Source organism: Ptychodera flava, chromosome 19 (genome assembly GCF_041260155.1).
Source record: "Ptychodera flava strain L36383 chromosome 19, AS_Pfla_20210202, whole genome shotgun sequence".
Taxonomy (NCBI): Eukaryota; Metazoa; Hemichordata; class Enteropneusta; family Ptychoderidae; genus Ptychodera; species Ptychodera flava.
In genome coordinates, this window is record NC_091946.1 from 31,663,255 (window position 1) to 31,688,413 (window position 25,159).

Sequence of the window (25,159 nt, forward strand, 5' to 3'; positions counted from 1 at the left end):
ATATTTTTTCTGTGTACGGTGTTTGAAAATAATGATAAGGAAGGTATAAAAAAAGTTAGTCAATGATTGACAGGGACTACCATATAACTTAACTGTTTAGATTAAAGGTGAACTATGTCGGGGATTAAGAGGGATGTCAACTTGTCCTGTGATGATGGTTTCTGACATTAAAATTTATCACCTAACAGCTATTTTTGCCCAACAAATTCTGTTTTTTCACTGAGAAGAATTTTGTGACATACATGTATCTTGTTGTTAGTACTCATGAATACATGCTGAAATGTGTGAGAAAATTTAAAATTTAAAATAACTATGACTATTTATTCAAAATAATAATGGGTATTTATTGAAAGTCTTGTTACACGTACAATCAAACAGAAGTTATAGAAGGTAATTTTATACACCAGATTGTCAAAGATCAAGAACAATTTCAAGTACAACCATAGGGCATAACCAGTCACCACCTGGAAGGAAAAGAAAATCCTTTTCCATTTCCTGTGTGAAAGGATACTGTATTCATGTACAGGAAACATTAAATATCTCTTAATTTTTTATGATTAATAATAACATGTCCATGGTCAAAACAATTGATGCGCATTGTTTATCTTTTTTGCAAGCGAAGAAACCTTTGTTCTGAGAGTCAAAATAAATGCAATTTTAAAAAGACTTGGCAGAAATTAGCATGTACTCACATGCAGTCATTTGTACAGTACACGTTTTCAAGGCTAGTATATAACCAATGCAGATTAGAAAAGTATTGATACTTTTTGATGTACATTGTATTCACAGATAATATTTAACCAGAGTGCTGACTTAATGGCAGATACAGTGTATTTTCTTGATACATTTTGCCTGTATTGTTGAATTGTTCTATCTATAATGGGCTTGTCAAAAATCCATTGAACTTTTATAACTGTATTTCTGTTGATTTACTTCAGAAATATGCCTCTTTTATTTGGTGACCTTGGATATTTTTCATGAATTCACTTTTAATTTACTGAAAATGCCAACTATATCATTAATATCTCAAGTTTTAACTGTTGCTCTACGCTTTACTAGATACCTTAAATAGATTTCTAAGAAATTTTATGTTACTTTAAACCCTTTGTGCAATATTCTTGCATGCACATGAGTTATCCTTTCCTTCAAATACATGTATATAAGTAGATTTAAACATACCACAAAACTGCGTAATGTTTTTCACCTTCATGTTTACAGCCAGTAAGAAATCTGATCTGTATATAGGATAGTCAAAGTGAAAGTAAATTACTTGTGTGGGTGATTGCAATTGAGGAAGTTATTCTGTCTGTGCACATCTATCAAAGAGTTTGTCCTTTCAGTTTACTACCAGCGAAGTCAAATGTGAATGTTTCATAGAGAGAACAGTATTGTCATCTGGAGCATTTTTCACAACAGACATAAATTTTAATTCCATGGACATCAGTGCATTGAAAGCTCCTTTTTTCCCCGATCCATTGCGAATGAACAGATGTTGTCAATGTGTCCTTACTCATACACAGTGCCTATTTTTCTTGATTACAATTTTATCAAACTGAAGTCCACATTAAAAATTCATGTATATTTCTACTGGCGTGACTTTGAGAAATAAGGCAAGTACAGCCACAAATATTTTTGATCTTTTATGTGTTGTAAACAACAGGAAATGGATAGACATGACAAAAATCAAGTTTTATGTGAGCAAGTACAAGTAAAGCTATCGGGTCAAGGAGTTTCTAGTGTAGTTCAGATTACCAGAAATGCTCATTTCGCACCGGATTTGCTTATATAGATCTGTCATAAACTTTTGGCCTTGAACTTGAAACAGGCTTAGTACAATACTGTATGTCAAGTCCACCAATGTTAGACATTTATGAAGTCCATCGTGTTTTGTGTTGCTCAGCTTACATGTACATGTATACATAGGAAAGATACATTGTTTTCTCGATCTTGTTGTCTGTCTGGCCTCTGTCCTGAATAGAACTGTGAAAATATAATGATGATCGTATAATGTTATTATTACTCAAACGTTAAGCATAGATATTCCTTGAAAACTGTTCAATTTAGACAGTCTTTTCAGACAAAAATGAAACCTCAGTACTTGAAATCAAATCATGTGATTATTTCATAACACAGTTAGGATCATGCTTATGTAAGTCATGGTATGGGGTCAGCTGATAGCCATGAATCAGTGTCACATATATTTCTGCCTGGAGATAGTTAACCTCTGGTCTTGGAAATGGTGTGAAAATATGTGATCATTCTGAACAGAATATAGAAGTCTATACTGTACTATAATACATATTAGCAGTTAGATGTACATGAAGATGACCACACCTGGGTCAAAGGTCGTGAAAATCATTGGTGTCCCAGCAACATACAAAGTTGATTGACCCTCAGTTTGTATGTAGCGATGTGTGCATTTACTGGCTTCTTACACAGCTTGTGTCAGGAGTTTACAAACACACCAACAAAAGAGGTTCTGTCAGGTTTATGAGAAATTTACAAATTGTCTTGATGACCTTGGACGTCATAAGTGATGAAGTTTAAGACTGCCACAACTCTCCAATCCCATTGGAAAGATGATACTGTCATGAACTTCAGTTACATGTATGTTCTGAGGACATGTAAATAGATGATCAAAGTTATGACATATAATAGTCATATCAAAGTATTAATTAAACCCCAGTGGCATTCTTTTAATCATTCAATATCTCTTTCACTTCCTGTATAAAACATCTTTTTGGCACTTAAAGCTGTCGCTGTGTTGCGATATCCAGTTTGTACTGGCATACGGATGTGAAAACCTTGTGAAAATTCAAAGCCTACATGTAACTGCCATTTGGACTGTAACCCTCATCATAGCAGACAAGAACCAATAGACTGTTACTACAAAACACAAAACAAAGGTGTGGGATCGGTTAATGCTGGGCATGAATATATTGTGAAAAAGTTAATATGAAGCTGCATGAACACAGTCAGCCGTATTGTAGGATGCTCCAAAAGCGATTTCCACGTTTGAATTAACTAGTACCACAGTCCGTCTGTCACTGCTAATACATTTGTTGTAGAAGTGTTGCAATGAGAGAGCACTCACAAGATCTAACAGTCCGTCCCTAAAGTGATGTGGTATTACGAAATTGACTGCCAAAGAAAGCATCATTGAAGCATCTGCATAATGAAAATGATAGTAATGCCCCATGGACACAGAATCAGTAGTGCAGGAAATGTTACAATGATGCTCTGGTTGTAGTGAGAAAGCTATAATAACACTCCAATGAATTTTTAAAGAATGTGGAAAGCGCATCGCCCCAAGGGGGATAGTTCAGTGTAATGTTGTTACATACAATCCGATGGATACGTTAGGTTGTACTGCCGTGATAATGAAAGCATCTCTTTTATGATTGAAAAAAAAAAATAAATAAAAATAAAAATAAATAAATAAATAAATAAATATGTTGTCAGTTCAAAAGATGGGAAGGTAACAGTTTAATCCAAAGCGTACAGATTGTAAATTACTGTTGAAATGTAGAGAAATGAAATGGACTACAAAAAAGACATAGGAGAGGGACCAGTATAGTGAAAATAATGGCACACAACGTTTTCAAAAACGTCAGTTATAAGTAAATAGAAACAATTAATGTTGTGTAAAACTCAAAGAGAGTTTAAGAAATGTTGCAAGCAAAGACATCCCAATGCTGATACGGTAATTTTGCTACATTGTAATTGTTATGCTTGAATAGACATAATGGATTGTAATGCATTGATAATGACAGAGATTGTGGTAAACGCGAAAAATCATAACTGTACAGTTCAAAAGACATACAGTAATGACAAAAATGGTGCATGTATAATGATGATCTTTGCTGTTTATGTAACGTAATGCAGTGTTACTGTAAAACAAAAAGCCACATTGTGATATGAATGAAGACAGTGCTGCCACTGGAAATAATAATCAATCATGATTTATATGTACATGGTTGTGATTGTGCAGTGAACATTTCAGGAATGCCTAGGTCAATGTGAAATCAAAGGTATTGCAAAAATCTAGACTGTCCAATACATATGAAAATATAAGTACAATGGCGCAGTGTAATGTCGTTACACAGTAGCTCACACTTGAACATATAGACAATAATAGATTGTTATGCAGCGATCATTACAGTTGCTCTGTGATAAATGCAAAAATGAAAGATCATAATGGTGACAGATTACTAGGCATTGAAGTAATTATAGTCATGTCCCATTGCTGTCAGAGTTACAGTTACTGGTGAACATGACTGCTATCAAGTTGTTGCATCAGAGAGGGATCGGTACAGTTCAAATGATATTATATCATACCAGTATATTGATGGTGCAAATACAGCGATCTTATTGGTCAAGACGCAAAAAGAACTGTGGTATATTGGCGATATACCACAGCTGGCATATGCACGAGCTCTCAGCTTGAGCAAAAATCTGTTTATGACGTTCCATGCCAGAATTTCAATATATTGTTATGATATAATAGCAATAAATCACACCCAGCGAAGCTATACCACTCGATTTTGACCAGCTCACTTCATATATGCACTCGCTATCGCTCATGCATATATGTCGTGAACTGGTCAAAATCTCATGGTATACCATCGCTGGGTGTGCTTTATTGCTTAAGTAATAACCAACAGACATTGTCAATCAATCAATATATCAATCAACTTTATTCCCCTGTTTTGCAAATATCATATATCATAAAATTACCATAGTTACAGATTTTTAATTTACACTGAGATGAAGCCCCCTAGGGTAATCGGAAATCGTAGAACATATGGCAGGTACTTGTATGGTCAGTTCATATGGACACTTTAAATTGAAGCTTGAAAATAGATAGTATTTATAATAGGGTATCATGGGTACAGTGTATCCATGAGACTGGCGATACATTTACTGATATATGAAAAAATCCTAAAATAACATTACAAAGAAAATAACAAGTATGAAATGGTATAGTACTTGTAAGTACGTGTGTGAGGAAGTGTCCTAATGAGTTGTAGGTATATTTTTGATTTGATAAGCTCAATATTATTAGATCAAGTAATAGGTCAGTTAATGATACAATATTGCCCTAGAGAGTGTGATAAACTGTTGTCAATACCAGCCCAGTATCCAATGAGAAAGCAATAGTTCTGGCTGTGTTAGTGACAATGACATTACGTTAAAGGATTGACAAGTTTGATGGAAATCAAGTAATTCATCAATACATGTACATCTGTACATGCCCTGCAGCTCTTTAAATACCAATAAGTATGCCTGTAGGAAGTGTAGTCAACATGACGTCAAGCATCAGTGGTTGTGAAAGCCAACTGAAAGTAGACCCAGATACATGAACAGGCAGACTCGAAAGTGACATTTCATTGGCTCTGACAATTGATCTCGCTTGAAACTAATATTTCGATGCCGCTTTAACTAAGCTGATAGTGTAATGATGTGTTAATAGTACAACGGATTCAGTGCACATAAAAGTATCTCTGCAGTGCTGTAACTGGAGCAGTTAGAAACAAGGAGATTAGAAAGTGTATTCGATGCATGGGAATACCAAAAGTGCAACCACTCACAGAATATAATGAAACACTGCATAGAATGTGAGGTGACTACCGAATGTGTGACAATGCATGGAGTATTTTCACCGTGATTAAACTGAGAATTACATGTAGTTAGTCTACAGTAATTGGTTTATTGAAGCGATGGTAATATCTAAATATCACTATATTTAAATGCATGTAATTAAAGTGTTATGTAACATTCATTTACCGCTACTGTATTTAAAGTACTAGTCACTGGAATTGAAATACGTCGTCTGTGAATATTGATTGCATGCATGATGTCCACTGTACACTGTGACTTGAATAACTCCATGGACATGACTAGATGTACATGTGCCATATGAATGGATATCACATGGATATTGCAATGTACTTCATGTGTACTTCACAGAATGTGATGCTGGTCATATGTACATGTCCACTACATTCTGTCGAGGGATGTACATGGAGTGCACTGTGTATAGCTTTTCATCACATCGTCATTGATGTAAAATGGAATGCACACATGGAGCGTACAGAGTGTTGTCATTATTGTATGCTCAGCTGAAATGATTCGGCAAGGAAAACTGGAATCTACATTTGTAATTGTATGTTGTGTTTTTATCAGAGAACTCCAAAAATTTGTCATAAACAGCGAAACAGTAAACTGTTGCAGTACAGACAGTAATACATATATGTTCTGTATTGTATGTTATTACAAACCTAATTTTGATGCTTATCAGGTTTCGCAATGAGATTAAAGTCAGATATAGAGATTCATTGCTCTGTAGAGGCTATGCATGTAGGTGAACTCTACTGTAGTAGAACAGCAAAGGTGAAGATGGTGTCAATCTCTAACATCTGATTTTAATCACATTGTGAAGTGAACCAAATGTACCTCGGTGATGATAGCCACCTTTAAAGCTCCACTAACAGCAACTTTTGATGCTTTTTCCAGTACTTGTTTAGTTTTTGTAAAATACAAGTTTCTTGTCATTCTCCTTAAATCATGCTGTAATGCCCCGTGTTCACCTTGACAAAAACAGTCTGTGTGTTTGTAACACTGGATTTTGTTTAACAAGTGAATTGTAGTGTGGACTATAATTCATTTGTCACCAATGGCATATTGCATGCAGTAGGTAACGTGTGGAGTTGACAAGGTTAATACTGTTTATTTCAACATATTTTATGAAGAAGGGTAAGAAAGTATGTTTCTTTGTTTCTATGAATCAGAAATGAACATTATTATTCAAAAGTCAAAGTCATGTGAGCTGTCATGCTTTGACAAATGAAACGGACATTGAAATTGAATGAAGAAAAGGAAAATTAAATATCAATAGTGTAAAATGGTGAAATTTTTGAACTGTTGTCTTTTGGTGGAATGATGGTATATGTACCTGAGTAGGATCTAACCTTACTTTCTATCCACATGTAATGATAGATAGATTCCTAACCACAGCAAGTTCTGTTGGAGAGTGTAATTACCTTTGTACATACATACAGAGTATGTGTAGGTGTTCCTTTGCTTTAAATTAATACGCTATGAATCAAGACGGCAACTGCCATGAACACCCCATGGGAGTGAAATTCATCAACAATTTGCTGTGCACAGTTCAGTCTGAAAGTAAGTCGGCTGTCATATTTGATCGTTTCTCATCACCGTTCAAGACAGCTTTGGTGCGGGGCGTTAATCAGTAGTACCCTGTACACACAGTGAGTCATTCACTTTGAATTTTGACAAACTGATCTGAAATCTGTGCAGAGGTAAAATCGTTCAGTATTTAAGTTTCGCAAATGAAAAGGTGAATCATGTTCAAATTTTCTGACTCAAAGGTCACACAATTGATATGTACATTATAAGAGGTTTACTAATAAAACAGCTCTATATTTCAGGGCTCTCCACAAGGTATTTATTTAGGGGTGTGCCATCTCTCAGTTTTTTGGCAAGGTTAATAGCCATACAAAAGAATATTTTTTGCAACAAAAGAATATGCAAATTTTACATTGTTATGTAAATTTACCACCACTCTGATTTACAAACACTGTGTATTCATACTTCTCAGGAGTTTTGAGATATGGTATATTCAGTGAAGCTGCAGAAACATCAAAATCAGGTTTTCTTGCTGACCATACAAGTTGTGCTGTCCTTTTTTTAGAAATTGATAGAATGAAACATTCTCCATAAGATCAGATCCCATGCCAGCAATAATTTCCATTTGTTTTGTAGATGTCTTGATCACATGCAGTGATGTTCCCTGATGTGTAAATGTACATGATTTGTTATGAAGGTATGATCATCGTTATGAAAGCGACCGCCTGCTGGGATAGTTAAGCCATCAATCATTTGGGGGTAATCAGTGTTTTCGCTAAGGTTAGAAAACACAAAGGAGGTATATGAATAACAATTAATTGGAACTACCATGATATTTTACATGCAACTGTCCCCTGACATTGTGTATAATGCGATACAAAAATTCATCACTCAACAATGCAAACACGCTTCAAGTACTTGTCATAATTACAGAAAAAATTACAAACAGTATTACCAAAAGATGGAGCTAAATTGTCTCTTCATATTGCCAGGGAAATTGTTAAAATAACATTGACTGATATCCTGTCAATAAACTTACAGTAGGGTACATGTACATGTAGCTGTCATGACCGACTGGATGTAGCTTCAACACTAAACACAACAGTACTGTTCCAAAATCTTTTGTCGAACGGGCTATTTCTTTCAAACAATAATCAGTCTGGATTGAAGAGCTGCTTTTCACAAGCTAAACCATGAGATAAATTTCACCGCCTGGCAGAGGAAGTAAACTACTCTCACATAGCACAACGCCTGTACTGTCTGTGTGTCCTCATATCATGCATTGTTTTCCTTGTTGCCATGGGTCACTGCAGCTTGAAAAGGAACAAAAATGGGCAAATTGGAAATTCCTGTACATCATTAGCCAAGTGGTGTCATCTGTTGCCAATCAGAACTTCATACATGGTGGTATTTTTCAATAAAAAACGTAGACAGCTGTCAGGCTCTAAAGCTTCTTTACTTGATGTTTTAATATTTATTAGTGTTCAATAAGGGTTGGTTTTGATAATGTTATTGATTCTAATTGCAGATGAACAGTATTAATGCAATTGGAATGTGCCATGAAGGTAGTTATGATTTTATCAGGTTTGGCATATTCAAATTGTATGCAAATTTTACTCATCATGTGACTTGATACATGAACATATTTATGTTTGGTGTATCTTTCATACAGTCAATGTCATATACATTATGCAACTTAACTTTTCTAATCACGATAAAAATATTTACAGTTTCTCAGGTGCAAGTATGCTTTAAGCTTGTAATGTGCTTATACCGCTATGCCCTGCAAAACATAAAGTGTATGTAGGTACAAGTATATGATTAGTATTGATTGACTTGTATACACAAGACTCAAAAATGTTTATCAGTATCCTTGGTAAGGTTTGGGTGTAAAAACAACACAGGTAAATAGTTTGGGAACCATGGTAACAATAATGTTGACCTTTTCTGTGACTGAGTTGATATATCAAGGGAAACTGCAGTAACATGACTTGGAAATCTCAGTGATTTTACCAGACCTATTTAGCCCTCAACAAAAATTAGGCATTTTTGGAAGGTATGGACATTACTTGTACATAAGTATAATTGTGTTTTCCATTGTGTAAGTACCTGGTGGTTAAGATCAAAATTGTTGGAAAAATTAGTGAGTCGCAAGAAGTGTTTTGTTTTCTGCCATATGATCTGACATTTTTATGATTGTGTGCACCAAACAGTACAGTGAACATATTGTGCAACAGATCCAGAGAAAGAGTAAAACATTGATAATTAGATAAAATAGCCAATAAATGACAGACTTGCCAAATGGTATGTATTAAAGTACTCCGAAAATGCATGCATTATCGCAGTACTTTATTAATAGAAAAAGGCTACTTCTATCCAGAGATAACTGTTCTTCTTTATACTATTGCTGAATGAAACAAACTGATGTGAACTTGAAACAGCTGTTTATTCAGAAGAATATAGTAGTTTTTGAATATATATTATTCATGAGTAATTTCTTTGGTCGTTCAGTACTATTATTTGTACTGTTTATTTGGGTCCTATAAACCCAAAACATCTTTGCAATAGTACATGTACGTTGAAGTATACTTTTATTCTTAAATCCTGCTACAATGAGTATCTAGTAATGGTTAATAAAAAGTCACAAAGAATCGTAATCATAAACTGCCATTATGAAGTGCTACTGAAAAACGTCGGATGGTACCGCTTGGCTTTTTAATAGACATACATGGATTAAAGAAGGATCATTCATCACCTGTAGAGGTACAAATGTACCTATTAAATTAAACATTGTATTGATAATGTATTCAGGCTCTGCATAGTGTGTAGGTTGTGTAAACTTGGTAGATTACCGTAGTTCAGATGTCATTGGTTCTACCACAGTTTCTCAAGTTGACTGCTGTAATTCTTCTCACAAAAATTTTAACACAATATTTTACCAATTTTTGTGAACTTTTCTGCAAGTTTTTTCATAATTTTGGACCAAATGGATATCACATTTCAATGGCTACAGTTTTTTACCAAAATTTTGGCAAAAATCTGAAAAAAATTGACTGTGGTATATTTTATAAAGATGACAAAAATAGACTTTGGCGCTCAAAGGGTTAAACATTGCAGGCCAGTCACTTGAGATAGTGTGAAGGTATACCACATGTAAGTATAGATGCATAATTACTGCTAAGACCATTGATCAAGGTTCTGTATATGATCTTCCCAATTTTTGCAATCCAGCCCAATACAGGGACTTCATCAGCTGTTGTACAATCTACCTAATTAATTCATGGGATATCATCATGTTTGCAAACATTTGTAAAAACCATTGTAAAATGCTGTGTGTTTAATAGCCTGTATTGTTTTCGTTGTCAATGGGTACAGAACAGAAACTCTTCTCACTCAAAAGGTCAATGAACTTTGAAACAGACCACATGATCACTTCACATTTTATCCACACACTTCCTCTTGCCACCCAGTTTAAAAATAGACACCATTTTCCACTTGATGTACACTAATTAAACAATTGAATTATGGAATGAGGCATAATGTGCATGTATTGAAGCTGATTAAAATATTGTACTTTCATTGCTTGAGTCATTCAAGTCCATGTGAGAATTTATACCATGTGTACATCATGTGTCTCTCATTCATTGTACTTGAACAGTTGAAATGGTTACTGTGGTGGTATACATACAACTGAACTGAACCATGGCCATAATTCATAGGTAGCTGGTATTCCTGCTATGAAATTCACATTTGACCTGAGTTAATGATTAAATCACCAAGCACACCGAGTATCCGGCCTGTTTAGTTGTCCTCACACTGTTGTCACATTGTTTTTGATACGGTGATCTGATTGTTCGGAGATAGTCCGGATGCTGTCATAGTGTGACTTGATTCCATGGTATACAGCAAGGTGTGATGGTTACGTTGGGATAAATTTGTCAGATCCTTGTGGGGACAAACCACGGAATGGTTGGCACAAACAAAATATCACCTGAGGTAAAAGTCACGTTTGTACATAGTTGTGTATACATTGCCAGTGACAGTAGATAGCAGGAATACATCATCACATTGACTGTTTTGAAGTTGAATCAATATGTAACAAGACCATGAATTCAAGTTCAATGTAGATATTCCTGTAGATCAATCACCGAAGCATTTTGTGTTGCTACTTGTAATAGAAATACTAGTATTGTATTTTATACATAATATTATAGTACACACTGCCTGCTACCAAGAAGCTGGGTGTCACAGACAAAGCTTTATAGGAAGTTCAATATTATATTGATTCAAAAATAGGAATGCAGCTTCTGGAAACCAATTTGAACTTGTTTTAATGAATGTACAAAGCGACATTCAAAACTGCACCTTTTGAGTGGAAATGGAATGTACAGCTCATTGACACATTGTACACTGAACTCACCAATTTTAATTCTAGTTTGCTTGTAGCATCGCTAAAAGGAATAATGTTCATTCTGAGATACAGTAGCATTAATATTTAATAATAGCAAGAAAAATTAGTGATAATTATGTGTGTTTTTATAGGGCTTCAAAGTAATCAAATCTGTAACATGATGGGTTTCGCTGTACAACAGACTTGAACCTTTCATAAACTTGACCTGATACTGGCAGTGATAGTGACCGATGATAGTGACCACAAAGGAGATATGCAGGGAGATAGGAAATGTGAAAAAAATAGAGTATATGTACATATGTATGTAAATTGACAGTAGACCCAGTCAAATTTCTACTGTCTCACAATTTAATTGCTCTGATATATCCCAGAAGAGCTCTGGTGATGTTTATGTCATGTGCACCTGTATAGGACAGGTGTACTCCTGTCAGCAAACATCTTGTATATACACATGTCTGTACATTCATTTTTACCTTCTCGTGTCTATTTATAGACAGAGAAGGTATTAGAGTTGAAACCAATATGCTGCTGTCAAGAACTTCCGTCTGTCAAGACTTCCGTCTGTCAAGATCCGTTGACGTCATGCCATTGTGATGGGTCATATCATAAACTGGTGGGGGTGTTCATGGCTCAGGTTGAGGTGTGGGAGAACGATTTTGAGCTATGACAAAAATCAAAAGGGACTTAGCGGCATAGCCACAGTGTTAAGCCTTTCTCCAAGGTTTCTTAGTTGACTACAATCTATTACAGACTACTGAGCTGACGCTAGGGGTACTCACTTTGTGTTTGCTCACTCTGTGAGCGCTAGTGTTTGGTACTGAGTTGCGTGGATATCCCCTCATGGCCTCACGTGATCTGGGCCTGTTGCATAATCTGCAGAGATGATCATATGCCTCCGAGTCTGTAAACTGTCATTGTGTAAGCCTGTCGGCATTTTCCTTGCATTTTTTCTCATGAATTTTGCAAAATATCGGCGAGTACCTCAATATTCAAGATAACCCTTTCTTCCCAATCGTTTCCTGGAGTTTCAGAGTCATATGAACGAAAATTTGTGAAAGTTTAGACAGGAAAATCGGACGTCGGCCATGTTCAATGTTTACAGTACAATCAGAAGTTTACGTGGAGGAATTAACCAACAAACACAGGAGTGTTCATGATGCCCGCCCTCTAGAGGCAGTCCCTCCTATATGAAGTACCACATTTGATGCTTGTGGAAAGCTTGACCACACAATGGAGCATTAAACTTTTAGAAAATGACAAACTGAATAAGAAGGTATTCAGAAAATGTCAAATACTGAGGAAAAATGCGCAAATATTCAAAATAAACAGGTTAACTGATTGGTCAGCTATAAAAAACAATGAAAATGTTTATGATCAAATGTTTTTGAGATGCGCACATTTTAACAAATACAGAAATTATTAACATTATAAATATAAGACCAAACTATTTTTTCAGGGATGGGACAGGTTGGAAATGAGGGGTGAGAGACAGGCAATCCTATTGCTGCATGTGGATGCAGCCACACCATTTCATTTACAGCATACTTATTCACTGTGTTGTGTTCAAGTTCCATATTGTACTGACTGTCATACAAGGATAACATAAGCAAATCAAATCAAATTAGAAAAGGATCAATGCTGTTGTGTGGATTTTGCTGAACATGGCTGATATTTCGCCCTATATATTTGGTATCCAGCAAAGGCATATCAAAATTAACACTTCATTGCTGACAATATATTTACCGTTTCTGCATGAATTTTTCTTTTTTAAATTATAGTATATTAGTACTTCAAACAGATTAACAGTTATCGTGATGTCAACCCATAATTTTACATCACAAAGACTGTAATTCTGCCAATTTTTTTTGTTTTTCAGTCAGTTTATAAATTTTGCACTGCACAAGATGATTGAACAAATTGCAATGTTTGAATTTGTAAACTCAAAGAATAAAAATCCTTTGGTCACAAATTAAATTATTTTTTGAAAAGAAATTTACTCTTAAACACTTTTAGCATATATTCTTTACACGGTCATGTATTTCAAGGAAAATATGCTTATTAAAAACAGTAATTTCTTCACTTTCAATTTTTTTTCAATACTATGACAATTATCAGCCATGAGGTTATACAAACACAAGACCAGATAAGCGTTTTTCATCATTTCCACAGGACTCTTTGGAAAATCCATTAAAAACAGTTCAAAGTGACTGGAAATGATCACTTGGTATACGTTTAATTTACAGATGCCAGGTTGTGTATTTCACATGCACTCAGGTCAGTAAGGAAGTGCGTCATTACTATTTTGGACTGTTAATTCTTATTTCTGAATTGTTTAACTTTTTTCCACATTGAACTATCTTTAGGCAGTTTATACTGTAGCTTAGAATTTTTTTGGGTTCTTTGGGTCCATATCCCACCTCATGCCCCTACATCATCAACTATTTACCAACAACTCCATGCCAACAACCAATTACCTGACCTGGCCACACATTAGAGAAGGTACAGCGTCATTGACGGTATATCTATTATTAGGACTTTCCTCTCACTGTATGTTTTGAATGTATTTATTTTCTCAGGGAGTTTCCTCTCCACCGCCACCAGAACAACGTACAGTATTTGTAAATCATAAAAGGCCTCCAGACACAGCTGAAGAATTTGTTCTGCAAAAATTCCCATCAAACCGAATCACAACTTCCAAGGTGAGTTTATAAATCAGCATTCTGTTTGAAGATCAGAGAGTACACATGCAATACCTGATAGGCTGTCAAGAATTGTTTGCACATTAAAGTGAGCCAGCACTCAAGCATTTTAACTGTTAGGCCAGAGTAATTACATTATTTGTTTCGCATCCACTCAAAATTTTGTCAAGCAGATAAGTGGTTTGAAAACACATACAAAATCTTGCACAGATGTTTTATACTTCCATGTAATGTGAGCGCCCATTTATGAACCAAAGAAGAAACATTTTTACCCTCCATGATGTACAATGTGATATTCTGCAAGCTTATAGTTGTTTAAAGGGGAAGTTCACCAAGGCTGATGTGCTAGCTGTGGGGTCTCTTATTCCTGAAAAGCTATTTTTACCATTTGAATCTCGTGCAATTTTTTACAAAAACAGAAACAAATAGTGGCGAAAGTTGCAGTTTAGTGCTTCATCAACTTAATGTATTTTGAATAATGGGAAAAAAGCTCCAAGCTTGGAGCTTTCATCATGTGGTATGGCAGGGACCATCTTCTGATGGGTATGGCATTGTCACTTCTGTTAACACCTGGCTGTGTATATTTGCGTAACTATTGTTTATGTTATGCATTAGCCTTGGTGAACTTCCCCTTTAATAGCTCGGTTGTCTGCGATGCAGAGCTCATCAGATAGGTGATTGTCTATCATCTTCAGTTGTCATTTGTGGCGGCATCTGTCAACTTTTCACATTCTTGGCTTCTTCTCTGAAACTGTTAGTCTGATCAGTTTGAAATTTGTTGTGCAGGTTGCTAGAGGTAATCTTAGTCAGGTTATATTTTGGGGCAATTTTTCCTGATTTTGGTCGAAAAATCTTCTTCTCTGAAACTTAGTGTTCAATTGCTTTGAAACTTCGTATTGGGGTTTCTTTGATTGACTTCAGTAAGGTTTGTTCAAATCATGCTTGAAAGTGCATATTTGTATTTTGGGGCATTTTCTCGTGGTTTTGGTCAAAAACTGCTTGTAAGATTGCTTTGAAATTTGTTATTAAGTTTTCTTTAATTGACCTCATAAGGGTTTATTCAAATCTTGCCGAATTTGCACATTTGTATTTTTGGAGATAATTTTTCTGTTTTTTTTTGTAAAAATATCACCTTCTTTTAAACCACATATCAGATTGCTTTGAGATATGATTTGAAGGTAGGCGGGGTATATCTACTTGTATATCAGATGCAGCCAACATTGATATACAGTTTATGTTAATGATCTCAGGTTTTACTTTCACATCCAAATATATAATCTAATTTGCTTCAGATATACATGCCCCATGTTCATCAGTATTCCCTTGATTGACAAAGCAGCCACACTTACTATCTATCTTAATTATCTTAAATATAACAGCAGAGCTATATTGGCCGCTAGGTTGCATGTTAATATTTTCCGTGGCGGTAACATTTGTGCCCTAGTTCTTAGGCATATGGGAGGTCATTTAAGAATGGTATATCAAAAGGCAAAGAGACTCTTGATCGTACATGCTTATAATAGTGAAGATTGCTCATTCAGAGGATACATATGTTCATTTGTAACTTGGCAACATAAACACAACACATGTATGTCATAAAACATGTGACTCAGCCCCATTAAAGAGAAGGCTGTCCATCATAAACTTGCTGATGGTGTTATGATATGCCAAGACAAGTGAATGATTTTCAGAAGCTAATTTGCATCTTGCTTTCATCTTTTCTTTATTATACAGTACACAGCATGGAATTTCCTGCCAAAGAACTTATTTGAACAATTTAGAAGAATTGCCAATTTTTATTTTCTCATAGTTGGTGTTGTACAGGTGAGTTTTAATTGTCTTCAGCAATTTCTATTTTATTGGCACCTAGAGTTTATTGCTTGTTTACGGTGGCGCAGCACGTTACACTGTGTATTTTGCTCGAAGTCACTTTTTTGCAAAGATTCATTTAATTTTCATTGATTTATTAATAACCCAAGATGAAAATATTGGTTAGGTTAACACTTAAGCATGACAAGCAGTCATGGGTGAGTAACAGAGTAAATATATGCAAATATATGCAAATCACCTGATTTGCTCTGCCATTACATATTCGAGCGGATCAGTCATTCGATGTTTTTAAAAGTAAACTGAAAACTCACCTTTTTACGTCTTTTTATTCATAATTTTTGTAGTTTTTATGATGAGTTTTATAACATGTTGATAATTTTACCTTTGCTTTTTACTGTCAGTTTAAAACAATTTTGTGTTTCATCCTTCTCTTTGTTGATTTTAAGTGTAAAGCGCATTGAGATTATTTTTAATGTAATGCGCTATATAAGAAATAAAGATTATTCCTGACTTCCTCTGTTCCTTTGAAAAAAAATTAACTCCACTCCTAAATTTGCATTAAGTTCCCACAGTTTGAATAAGTGTCATTTCAATTTTGCTTATCGTGATTATAATCACTTTTTTGAATGTCCAAGTTTTCAATCTCTGCCATTTAAGAATAAGAATAGATAATGCAAAATAAAATTGTCTTCGTTTTCTACAGATACAGTAGTTTCAAATGAGATATTAAATTTCATTAAGTACCAGTAGTATCAAGTTATTGATGTGAATTAATATTTATCATCAATACCACATTCAAAGTTTTCTAATGCAAATATGTCACGCCTTCATCCTTCTAGTTAACTGTTGCTACCATACAACTTTAGATTCTCAGCTTTTTGAAAATTTATATGGGGTTTTAATGTCATCTTTGATAAAAAATATTATATAAGGAAAAGTTGTTGGTTAAGTACGACAACATTTTAAATCTAATCTTTTACTTTCAGCATTTTATAGTTAAAAATTACTAGGTTGAATTTATGTGAAATTATATTGAATTTTTTAAAAGGTCACAGATGTAACCATCAAGATCCCTGTTTTGTGATATCTCGTCTTTTCAATTCCTGTAAATAGTCTTCATATGGGTGTTTATTTTTGGAATATTTAATTTACGTTTACTATTTCGGTTGTGAACTTGAGTTTGTTATATTTTCAGCCTGTCCTGAAAGCGTAGAACAGATGTAAGAGGACTAATTTTTGTGATCTTAGCCATCCAGGGAGTTATAACCAAAAAGCTTAAGGCAGAATTGCTTCGGGGACAGCTGTATAGACTCTCAAACTTTTACAATTCTTTTCTGATATACCACTTATGGGGGCTCATTTTAGAGCTCTTGGTGTGAGAAAAATTTTGACCCTCATAGTTTTTCGAAAATCAAGAATTTTATTTTTCTCCATAGAGTTAACGTAGGGGTGGCAGCCATTTTGAATTTCAAATATCAGTAAATCTTGAGTAATTTGTTTCTCTGGTACGAAATTTACATTCTTATTCTTGATTTTGAAATAGAATGGTTGAAATATTCCTTCAGGAAAATTTGAGCAAAAGTTTAAGTCTTTCACTTGCGAGGCGCATACATGTACTACCTTAAATTATTACATCGTGTAATTTCAAAATGGCAAAATCAGCCAACACTGAATTTTAACTGTGAATTTGTCCTAGACCAACTGACACAGTGTGTGTTCAGTGTATATGTACATGTACTTTAGACATTTGTAAGTCGAGATTAATCCTCTTTCTATCAGGCTTTGTAGACAAACCAGAGAAATAAATACAACTTGGGAGAAAGAGGATTAACTAGGATGGATGCAGAAAAACTGAAACAATATATGACGTGGAAGCGTTGTGGAACTTTGTGAAAAATGCATTGAAGAGTTTTAAGTTATAGATTAGGCACAGACATTCTGCTATTTATTCGATAACTCATTCTGAAATCTTTGATAATAAGGTGTGGTATTTGTCTGCAGTAACAGATGTTTGCAAAAAATGTACACTATGGTACTTTCAATTGTGTCAGTGCAGCAACCCTTTTTATATGACAGATATTAACCTTTTCACCCCAAATTCCTGGTTTTGTGGTCTACAATAAAATGCTCATCACAAGTGTCCCTGAAAAATAATATTAAAATGAGAGCTTGGGAATTTTTTCAGGGGAAAATGACTTTACACTTCCTTCAGCTGTAACTTTGTTGTACATCTGTATTTTCCAGTATTTTTGATCTGTTTATAAAGTACAGTCACTTGTTCTGTTTGCAAAATTATATTGAAAGGTACAATATGCTAATGATGTTGTGGTGTGTCGATTACGCTCTAGTCAGCGGTCACTGCCACAGAACCTCAGTTTGCCAACCGGTAGGCGTTCTTGGTAGTTTATTATGACACCAATTGGTTTTTATCACTGACTATCTTCTGCTCCTGCTAACTACCTTGACTGTAACAACATGTGTTTTTGACCATTTTACCGTGAGCAGTGGATTGTTTCTGGTTGAATTTGAACCTTTGCCCGCTAACTCATTCAATGAGCTATATGCTAGAGATTTTCAAGTTCAAATTCAAGCAGAACCCGTCGATGACTTCGGAAGAGGTTGAAAATACATGTTTTTACTGTTGAGATAGTAAGTAGGGGTAGAGAATGACTAGTCCTTCTCATTAACAAAAAATTGGGATTCACCAAGGTGTAGTGATGAAAGGTTTAGCCCACTGCAGTCTATGGAATCAGATTTAATCTGTTCACTGTATCCCCTATACACAGGTATAACACTCCCCATCATGGGATAAAAATGGGTTTGGGCCAAACTATGGTGGTGGAAGGTTTAACATTTTATAATACTGTTCTTACTTTAATCACAATTGCCCTTTTAGCTCATCATTTTGTCTGAAACCAAGCCTTTTCTGTTTGTATTTTGTGACAGTTAACCATTGACAGTCCTGTAAGTGCCTGGACCACTCTTCTACCACTTTTGTTTGTAATCTCTGTAACAGCTGTCAAGCAGGTAGGTCTGTGTATTCTTTGTGTACCAACATGTTGTATTGGTGTGAGTGCAGTGTTTTCATCACAGACAGTGAAGTGATGTGGTTCAACACCCAGTGCTTGAACCTTTAATCATCCTTTGCAGGATGGCGATTCAGTTTGTTCAGAGTTGTCAGTTCAATAGGATTGATTCTTTGCAACAGAATAGTTCCGTGATCATTAATATGCATGAATTGTATTTTTTGACAGTTTCAACCCGTCTATAGAAATAAGGCGATCAAAAATTCGATGCTTTCAATATTCTAATGAAAATTAGGAAAATCACAAACAGAAATGCAAGGAACCGCAGCCATCAGAGAATGTATTTGAATTTCTATCTCAGTGTCTGTGGTGAATAATATCATGCATGCAATAATCTATATGGTTTATCAGCAGTTCATCTACATATATCTGCAGTCTTGTCTGAAGGGACAAAGTCACCATATTCATGTCATTTTAGCAGTTTTTTAACACCAAAAGTTGATGTCTGATTATGTAGATTGGTAAAATTCTGATCCATCACAATTCCATTGTCATCCTGGTCAGAAATACATTACATACATATAAATTTAGAGGTAAAACTGGCAGTACGATACTTTGTCAGCAAAGTCCATTGCAAATATTATGGTTCAACTCCAATTGAATATCTTGCATGAATCCCTTTAGACGAAGTTTCCTCACAAATCCAATGGGACTCCACTTTGATGTCGGCAGGAGTTTGGTCTTAAGTTTGAACGTAGTCCTACATATTTTCTCATAGCAATCCCTATAGGCAGTTCCATGGACAATTTTCAGTCTAAAGCAATTAGGATTCTTATGAGATACTTAAGTGAGGGAAAGTATGATTACTGAGGTATATTCAGTGATTCTGCAATCTGGATTAATTCTTCATAGTACAACATCCCCTGCTCTCTCAGATTGGTGGTGTGAAAATACTTTGATCCTGGTTTTAAAAAACGATGGGTTCTGATCTATTGACCTTTTGAATTGCTCATTTCGTGAAATGATACATGTATACCATTCTTAATTTCTCAGCTTAAATCTTACTGAACAAGCATGAGTGGTGTGAGAAGGATTACATAAATTATTTATTATTATTATTTACATAAAATATTTATTTTGACAGGCATTGGAAACTGTACCACAGAAAAACTTGCAGCTATTTCATGCTGGTATTGTTCTTTAGAGTCAGCGTATGATATTATACACCTATTGACTGGCCATGAGGGTAACGTATGTTTGTTGCCGGCGAGCCTGAGAATCACCCCAAAACAGTCTGTTTGACGAGGCCATAGGCTCAGGGAAACATACTGTTTTGGATGAATCTTAGGCCCAAGGAAGAACAAACATACATGTATTCTGTTACTAAATATGGCTGGTCAATATGTGTTTTGTAACACACCTCATGCACTTTCTTTGTCAAAAATCAAGAAGATCCTCAGTGTCAGACAACACTACCATCATATTTACGTGTTCTAGAATTTACACATTTGTAGACAGCACTTTCAAAACTTCCCTGGTCAATAGTTCTTCCAAACTGTTAACCGGTAACAGTTTTGGAAACTGTTGACCGGTAACTTACTCTTTGCATTATCAGCGTCAAAATGATGCATACTACGTGACTGTAAATTAATAAATCTCAACAGAGAGTTTAGAGGAGGTGTGTTACCAATCAATTTATCAAAACTAAAGACAATAGTTCTGTCATACTAGATGTTGTAACAATACTTTCGGACTACACATCCAGAGTTAATATCATCATGGTGCTAAAGAAGTAATGTGTCCAAACAAAAACCAAGCAGGACATGAGTCAGGAATAATATAAAAATGAAATATTTAAAATAGTTAGGTGTAAAAATATGAACATTATAATCCTAAGGTTAATCCAATATGTATGCCTTGCAGCACGATCCTTATTTATGATTAAACATTAACCTACATTTATGGTAACTTAGCATTACTTGTATGCTCCGCATGTATGTACATATGCACAGTGCCTAGGGTTATATATGTATACTATGAAAAGAGTGATAAGTACCATGTTATTATAAATTACTGTTTTATTGTAAGTTACTATGTTACTATAAATTACTGATTTATCATAAATTACTTTTTTATTATAAATTACTGTTTCATAGTAAATTACTGTTTCGTAGTAAGTTACTGTTTTATAGTAAATTACGATGGAAAAGCCAAAAAATATGGCACATTGTAAGTCCCAATGTGATGGCCAACCACCCACAGTTACTTTTGCAGTATTCTGGGTCAACACAAGAAGCTGCAATGTTCTGATGTCTTTTCTGTTTTCATAAATTTCAGGACAAGTGTCCAAACTAGTTTTCTCATAATGTAAGAACAAAGACAGACCGTGATGATTGAGGACTTGCAAGATATAACATCCCGTAGCCTTTGACCCCATTTCCCTTCGAAGGGGTCCCAAGTTTGCTACATGTACATGTATAGAAGACAGAAGCAGGGTCGTACCTAAATGTGTCAGTGACAGAGGAGAGAACACAGTTCTTGCCCTATAAATGATTCAGCACAAACCGTATCGGATGTACATGTACTTGAACTCAATTAAGTACCTGAAAGGATGTGTTTATGTACAGAGGTTACAATACAAATGTATGATCAAAATGACCGAAGTTATGCATTTTGAAATACAGCAAAAGCAGGACTCTGCAGTCTAGGAACAAAATCTACATGTATGCTTCCTGTTCTGTAGTTTTGAATTTCCAAAGCTGGAAATCCTGGCATAGGGATGTACTTTCTACAGTCTCTTGGCTCTGCGGGCAATGGGTAGTCTGATCTACATGGCCTGGCTTGGTGTGCCTGGTAGAGTGGATGTTTTTAGGCAAGGTCCCTGCATGAATGAACACCACTTGGCTGGCAGAGATGATTTGACGCCAACACACCCGTAACAGGTGGAACTTTGGATCACGTTAGAGTCAAAGAAAAATCATTGATGAAATGTATAACAGTTGGATAACTCCCTGTGAACTGGTTAATATATTACATGGCATGCTAATAGTTTAAATGTGTTACTAACTTTGATATCTGTGTTCAAAGCAAACATTGAAAGCACTGATTGTTAAATGGCAGAGTTCTACATATATACATCTTTCTAGAGTGTGACCTTTATGCGTCATAGTTGTCCATCAGGATTTTTTCAGTCTAAATGTTGTATGTACATACTACATGTACAACCATGTTTACATGTGTTCATAAATTTTGTTGTAAACCAGGGTATACTGTGCTCTAATTATCCTGTCTGTCACAGTATATAGATGATCCTGTTTGGAGTTGACAACATATAAATTCTCAGATGTGACACCTTTAAGGCATTTTAAGTACTCTTTGAGTGGTGTTTTGAACTCTTTGATGCCAGCTTCAGATTTTCCAGAGCCAGGCTTGTCAGTTCAGTGAGTGGCCAGTTGTATCATCGTGATGCCTGTGCATGACCTTAGTACCGTGGGTCAACTTTGTGGTGATACACCTGTACAAGCCAGTATAGTTTCTCAGCAGCGGTCGTTGACACTGTGAGATGGATGTGTACAGGTAGTAGTAGTTTGGAATTTAGAGAGTCAATGTCATTGTCTTTACCAATTTTGGTTGTTTTAGAGGTGATGTTGATTAACAATTTACATAAACAGTGGTTGACAAAATGGTGGCTTCGATCCTGATAACATACAAAACAGATAAAACAATGACTAGATACCGGTACTTCCCAGAAATTCATGCCTGAGCATAGCTCTTTCCGAGCAGACCATGTTCATACAAACTCCTAGCCAGCAGCTTTGTCCCTGTAAGTGGGTAAGTGGGTCACATCTGTATAATTGAACCAGTCATCGGTCCATTGGTGAATGTTTAAATGAATTCTGATAACAAAGGTATGCATGATTATCTTGTCATGTTCCGGCTGTGGCTAACATGACAAACACTGTGGTTTGTGTTCTGTTGATGATTCCCCTAGTAAATTATATCGTACAAGTAATATTTGTAATGAAACCTTATAGGAATGGTTGGATAATCTATTATATGACCAAGTGGAATCTTAATTCATGCCTGATTTTGGCATGACAAGACCTTAAATACTATAAAATTTAAAACCACTTACAACACAGCTTTCTTCAAAGCTTGGAAAAAAATTGAAAGGTGACCAATTTTTATCACAACTGGAAGTTGTGATATAGAGGTGGTTTCAACCGGTGTTTGATGTCGTCCATTTCCGTAAACGACAAAAAGTCAAAAACTGCTGAACGGACTGCGTTGATATTTGATACCGATACATAGACTGGTTCCAAGGTTCCAATTCGGAAAAATGGAGCCAAACGGAGTGCCGGTTAGATAGTTTTGGGAAATTTCTAACCCCCCTTTTTATCTAATTGATTTTAGGGGTCTTTCATATATGTAGTTTTGGAATGTACACCAATCCTGCATTGTGGACTGTTTTATGAGTTGTTGAACAGAAATGAGGTTTTGATGAATGTTAGAAATATGCAGGATGGCTGATTCGAAGTATAAGAGATTTCTATGGTCTTTTGGGCATCAAAAGCATTAAAAAAACCATATTTCATAGTTTAGATTCTCACTTTTGAGATGACCCTAGGCATTTGTTAAGTAAACATCCTTGAGTCAATATGCAGACTTTGACATTCCAGAGATTAAGTATCCACAACCTCACATGTTACAGTCTTTCACGACAATGGTATGGCCCAAATCCATTGTGTATCAATGGAGAGTGTGGACCTGTCTACAGGATATTGGGGTGAACAGGTTAGACAATGACGTTACAAGTTGTAGGTTAGTTATCAAGGTAGCACCAGCATAGAGTCCTGAGTATCTGTCCATGTGTTCTCACAGCAAATTACAGGGAAAAAAATTATTTGAGAAGTTTCTCTAATTCTCTCCTTTAAATAGAAGTATATTACAATTTAAACTTGTCATGGATAGATTGCTCTCAAATGATCTGAAACACAGTTATTGCCCATTAGCAACAAATCTATAGCAAGATTTATGTAAAGTTCATGAACTTACACAAGGTATTAGACAAAAGATGACCATGACTTTGCTACTTTTCAACATTTATTTCAATCAGATTTCCCCAGCTTAGTGTATAATTTTGTAATCTTAATTACTGTCAACTTAGCTTTACTAACTTATTCATACCTCATTATTCTTACACTACTGTTATACCTTATAACCACAAAATTTCAAGAGATGCATATATGATTGTCACTTAACAAACAATTTACAAATATGTCTTCTGCTTTTTCTCCATATACATATACATGTCTCTTTTCTCATGAAAATGAGCTTAAAATCGCAATGTGAAAAATAGTCTGTCAGCTATATGTTGCTCATTGACTTCGTGGTCTGTCTAATTCACAGTGAGTGTGGTTGTTGATAAATGCCGATAATACTAGGCGGTCATTATGTCCAAGCGCCATTGGCGGTATTTTTAACATAATGACCATAGGTCATTACTGCTGAACAGACTGCATTGATATTTGGTAGAGATATTCAGACTAATTCCAAGGTTCCGATTCCGAAAAATGGAGCCAAACAGAGCAGCGGTTAGATAGTGTTGGGAAATTTCTAACCCCCTTTAACTAATTGATTTTAGGGGTCTTTCATATATGTAGTTTTGGAATGTACACCAATCCTGCATTGTGGACTATTTAATGAGTTGTGGAACAGAAATGAGGTTTTGATGAATGTTACAAATATGCAGGATGGCTGATTCAAAGTATCAGAGATTTTCATGCGCTTTTGGTAATAAAATTGATAAAAAACAACATATTTAATGTTTTAGATTTCTCACATTTGTTATGACCCTTAACATTACAGACTTGATGACATAACTAGCTGCTGGACCTGTTTACTGGCGCATTGATTTAAAGACAAAGATCTTTTTATTTTGTAATAAGGACGTGTGATTTCGTAAAACATAGTCTATTAGCCTGGAAATGTGATTTTTGCGAATATTGCTTACCCCGGCCCCACTGACAAACAGTGTGGTTTGA

General features: G+C 35.3%; 1 protein-coding gene across 21 annotated transcripts in view; it reads left to right on the top strand.

Annotated features, from left to right (window-relative positions):
* LOC139119285 (phospholipid-transporting ATPase IF-like) overlaps positions 1–25,159 on the top strand; it is a 71,195-nt gene that overhangs the window by 3,259 nt on the left and 42,777 nt on the right. For all 21 annotated transcript variants that reach the window (XR_011548886.1, XR_011548888.1, XR_011548891.1 and 18 more), the window contains exons 2-4: positions 14,137–14,259; positions 15,994–16,083; positions 19,036–19,116. Coding sequence is in view for 15 of the 21 variants with exons in the window: in XM_070683022.1 (XP_070539123.1) it covers positions 14,137–14,259; positions 15,994–16,083; positions 19,036–19,116 (294 nt within the window). In the remaining 6 variants the exon portion in view is untranslated. The remainder of the gene's footprint in view (positions 1–14,136; positions 14,260–15,993; positions 16,084–19,035; positions 19,117–25,159) is intronic.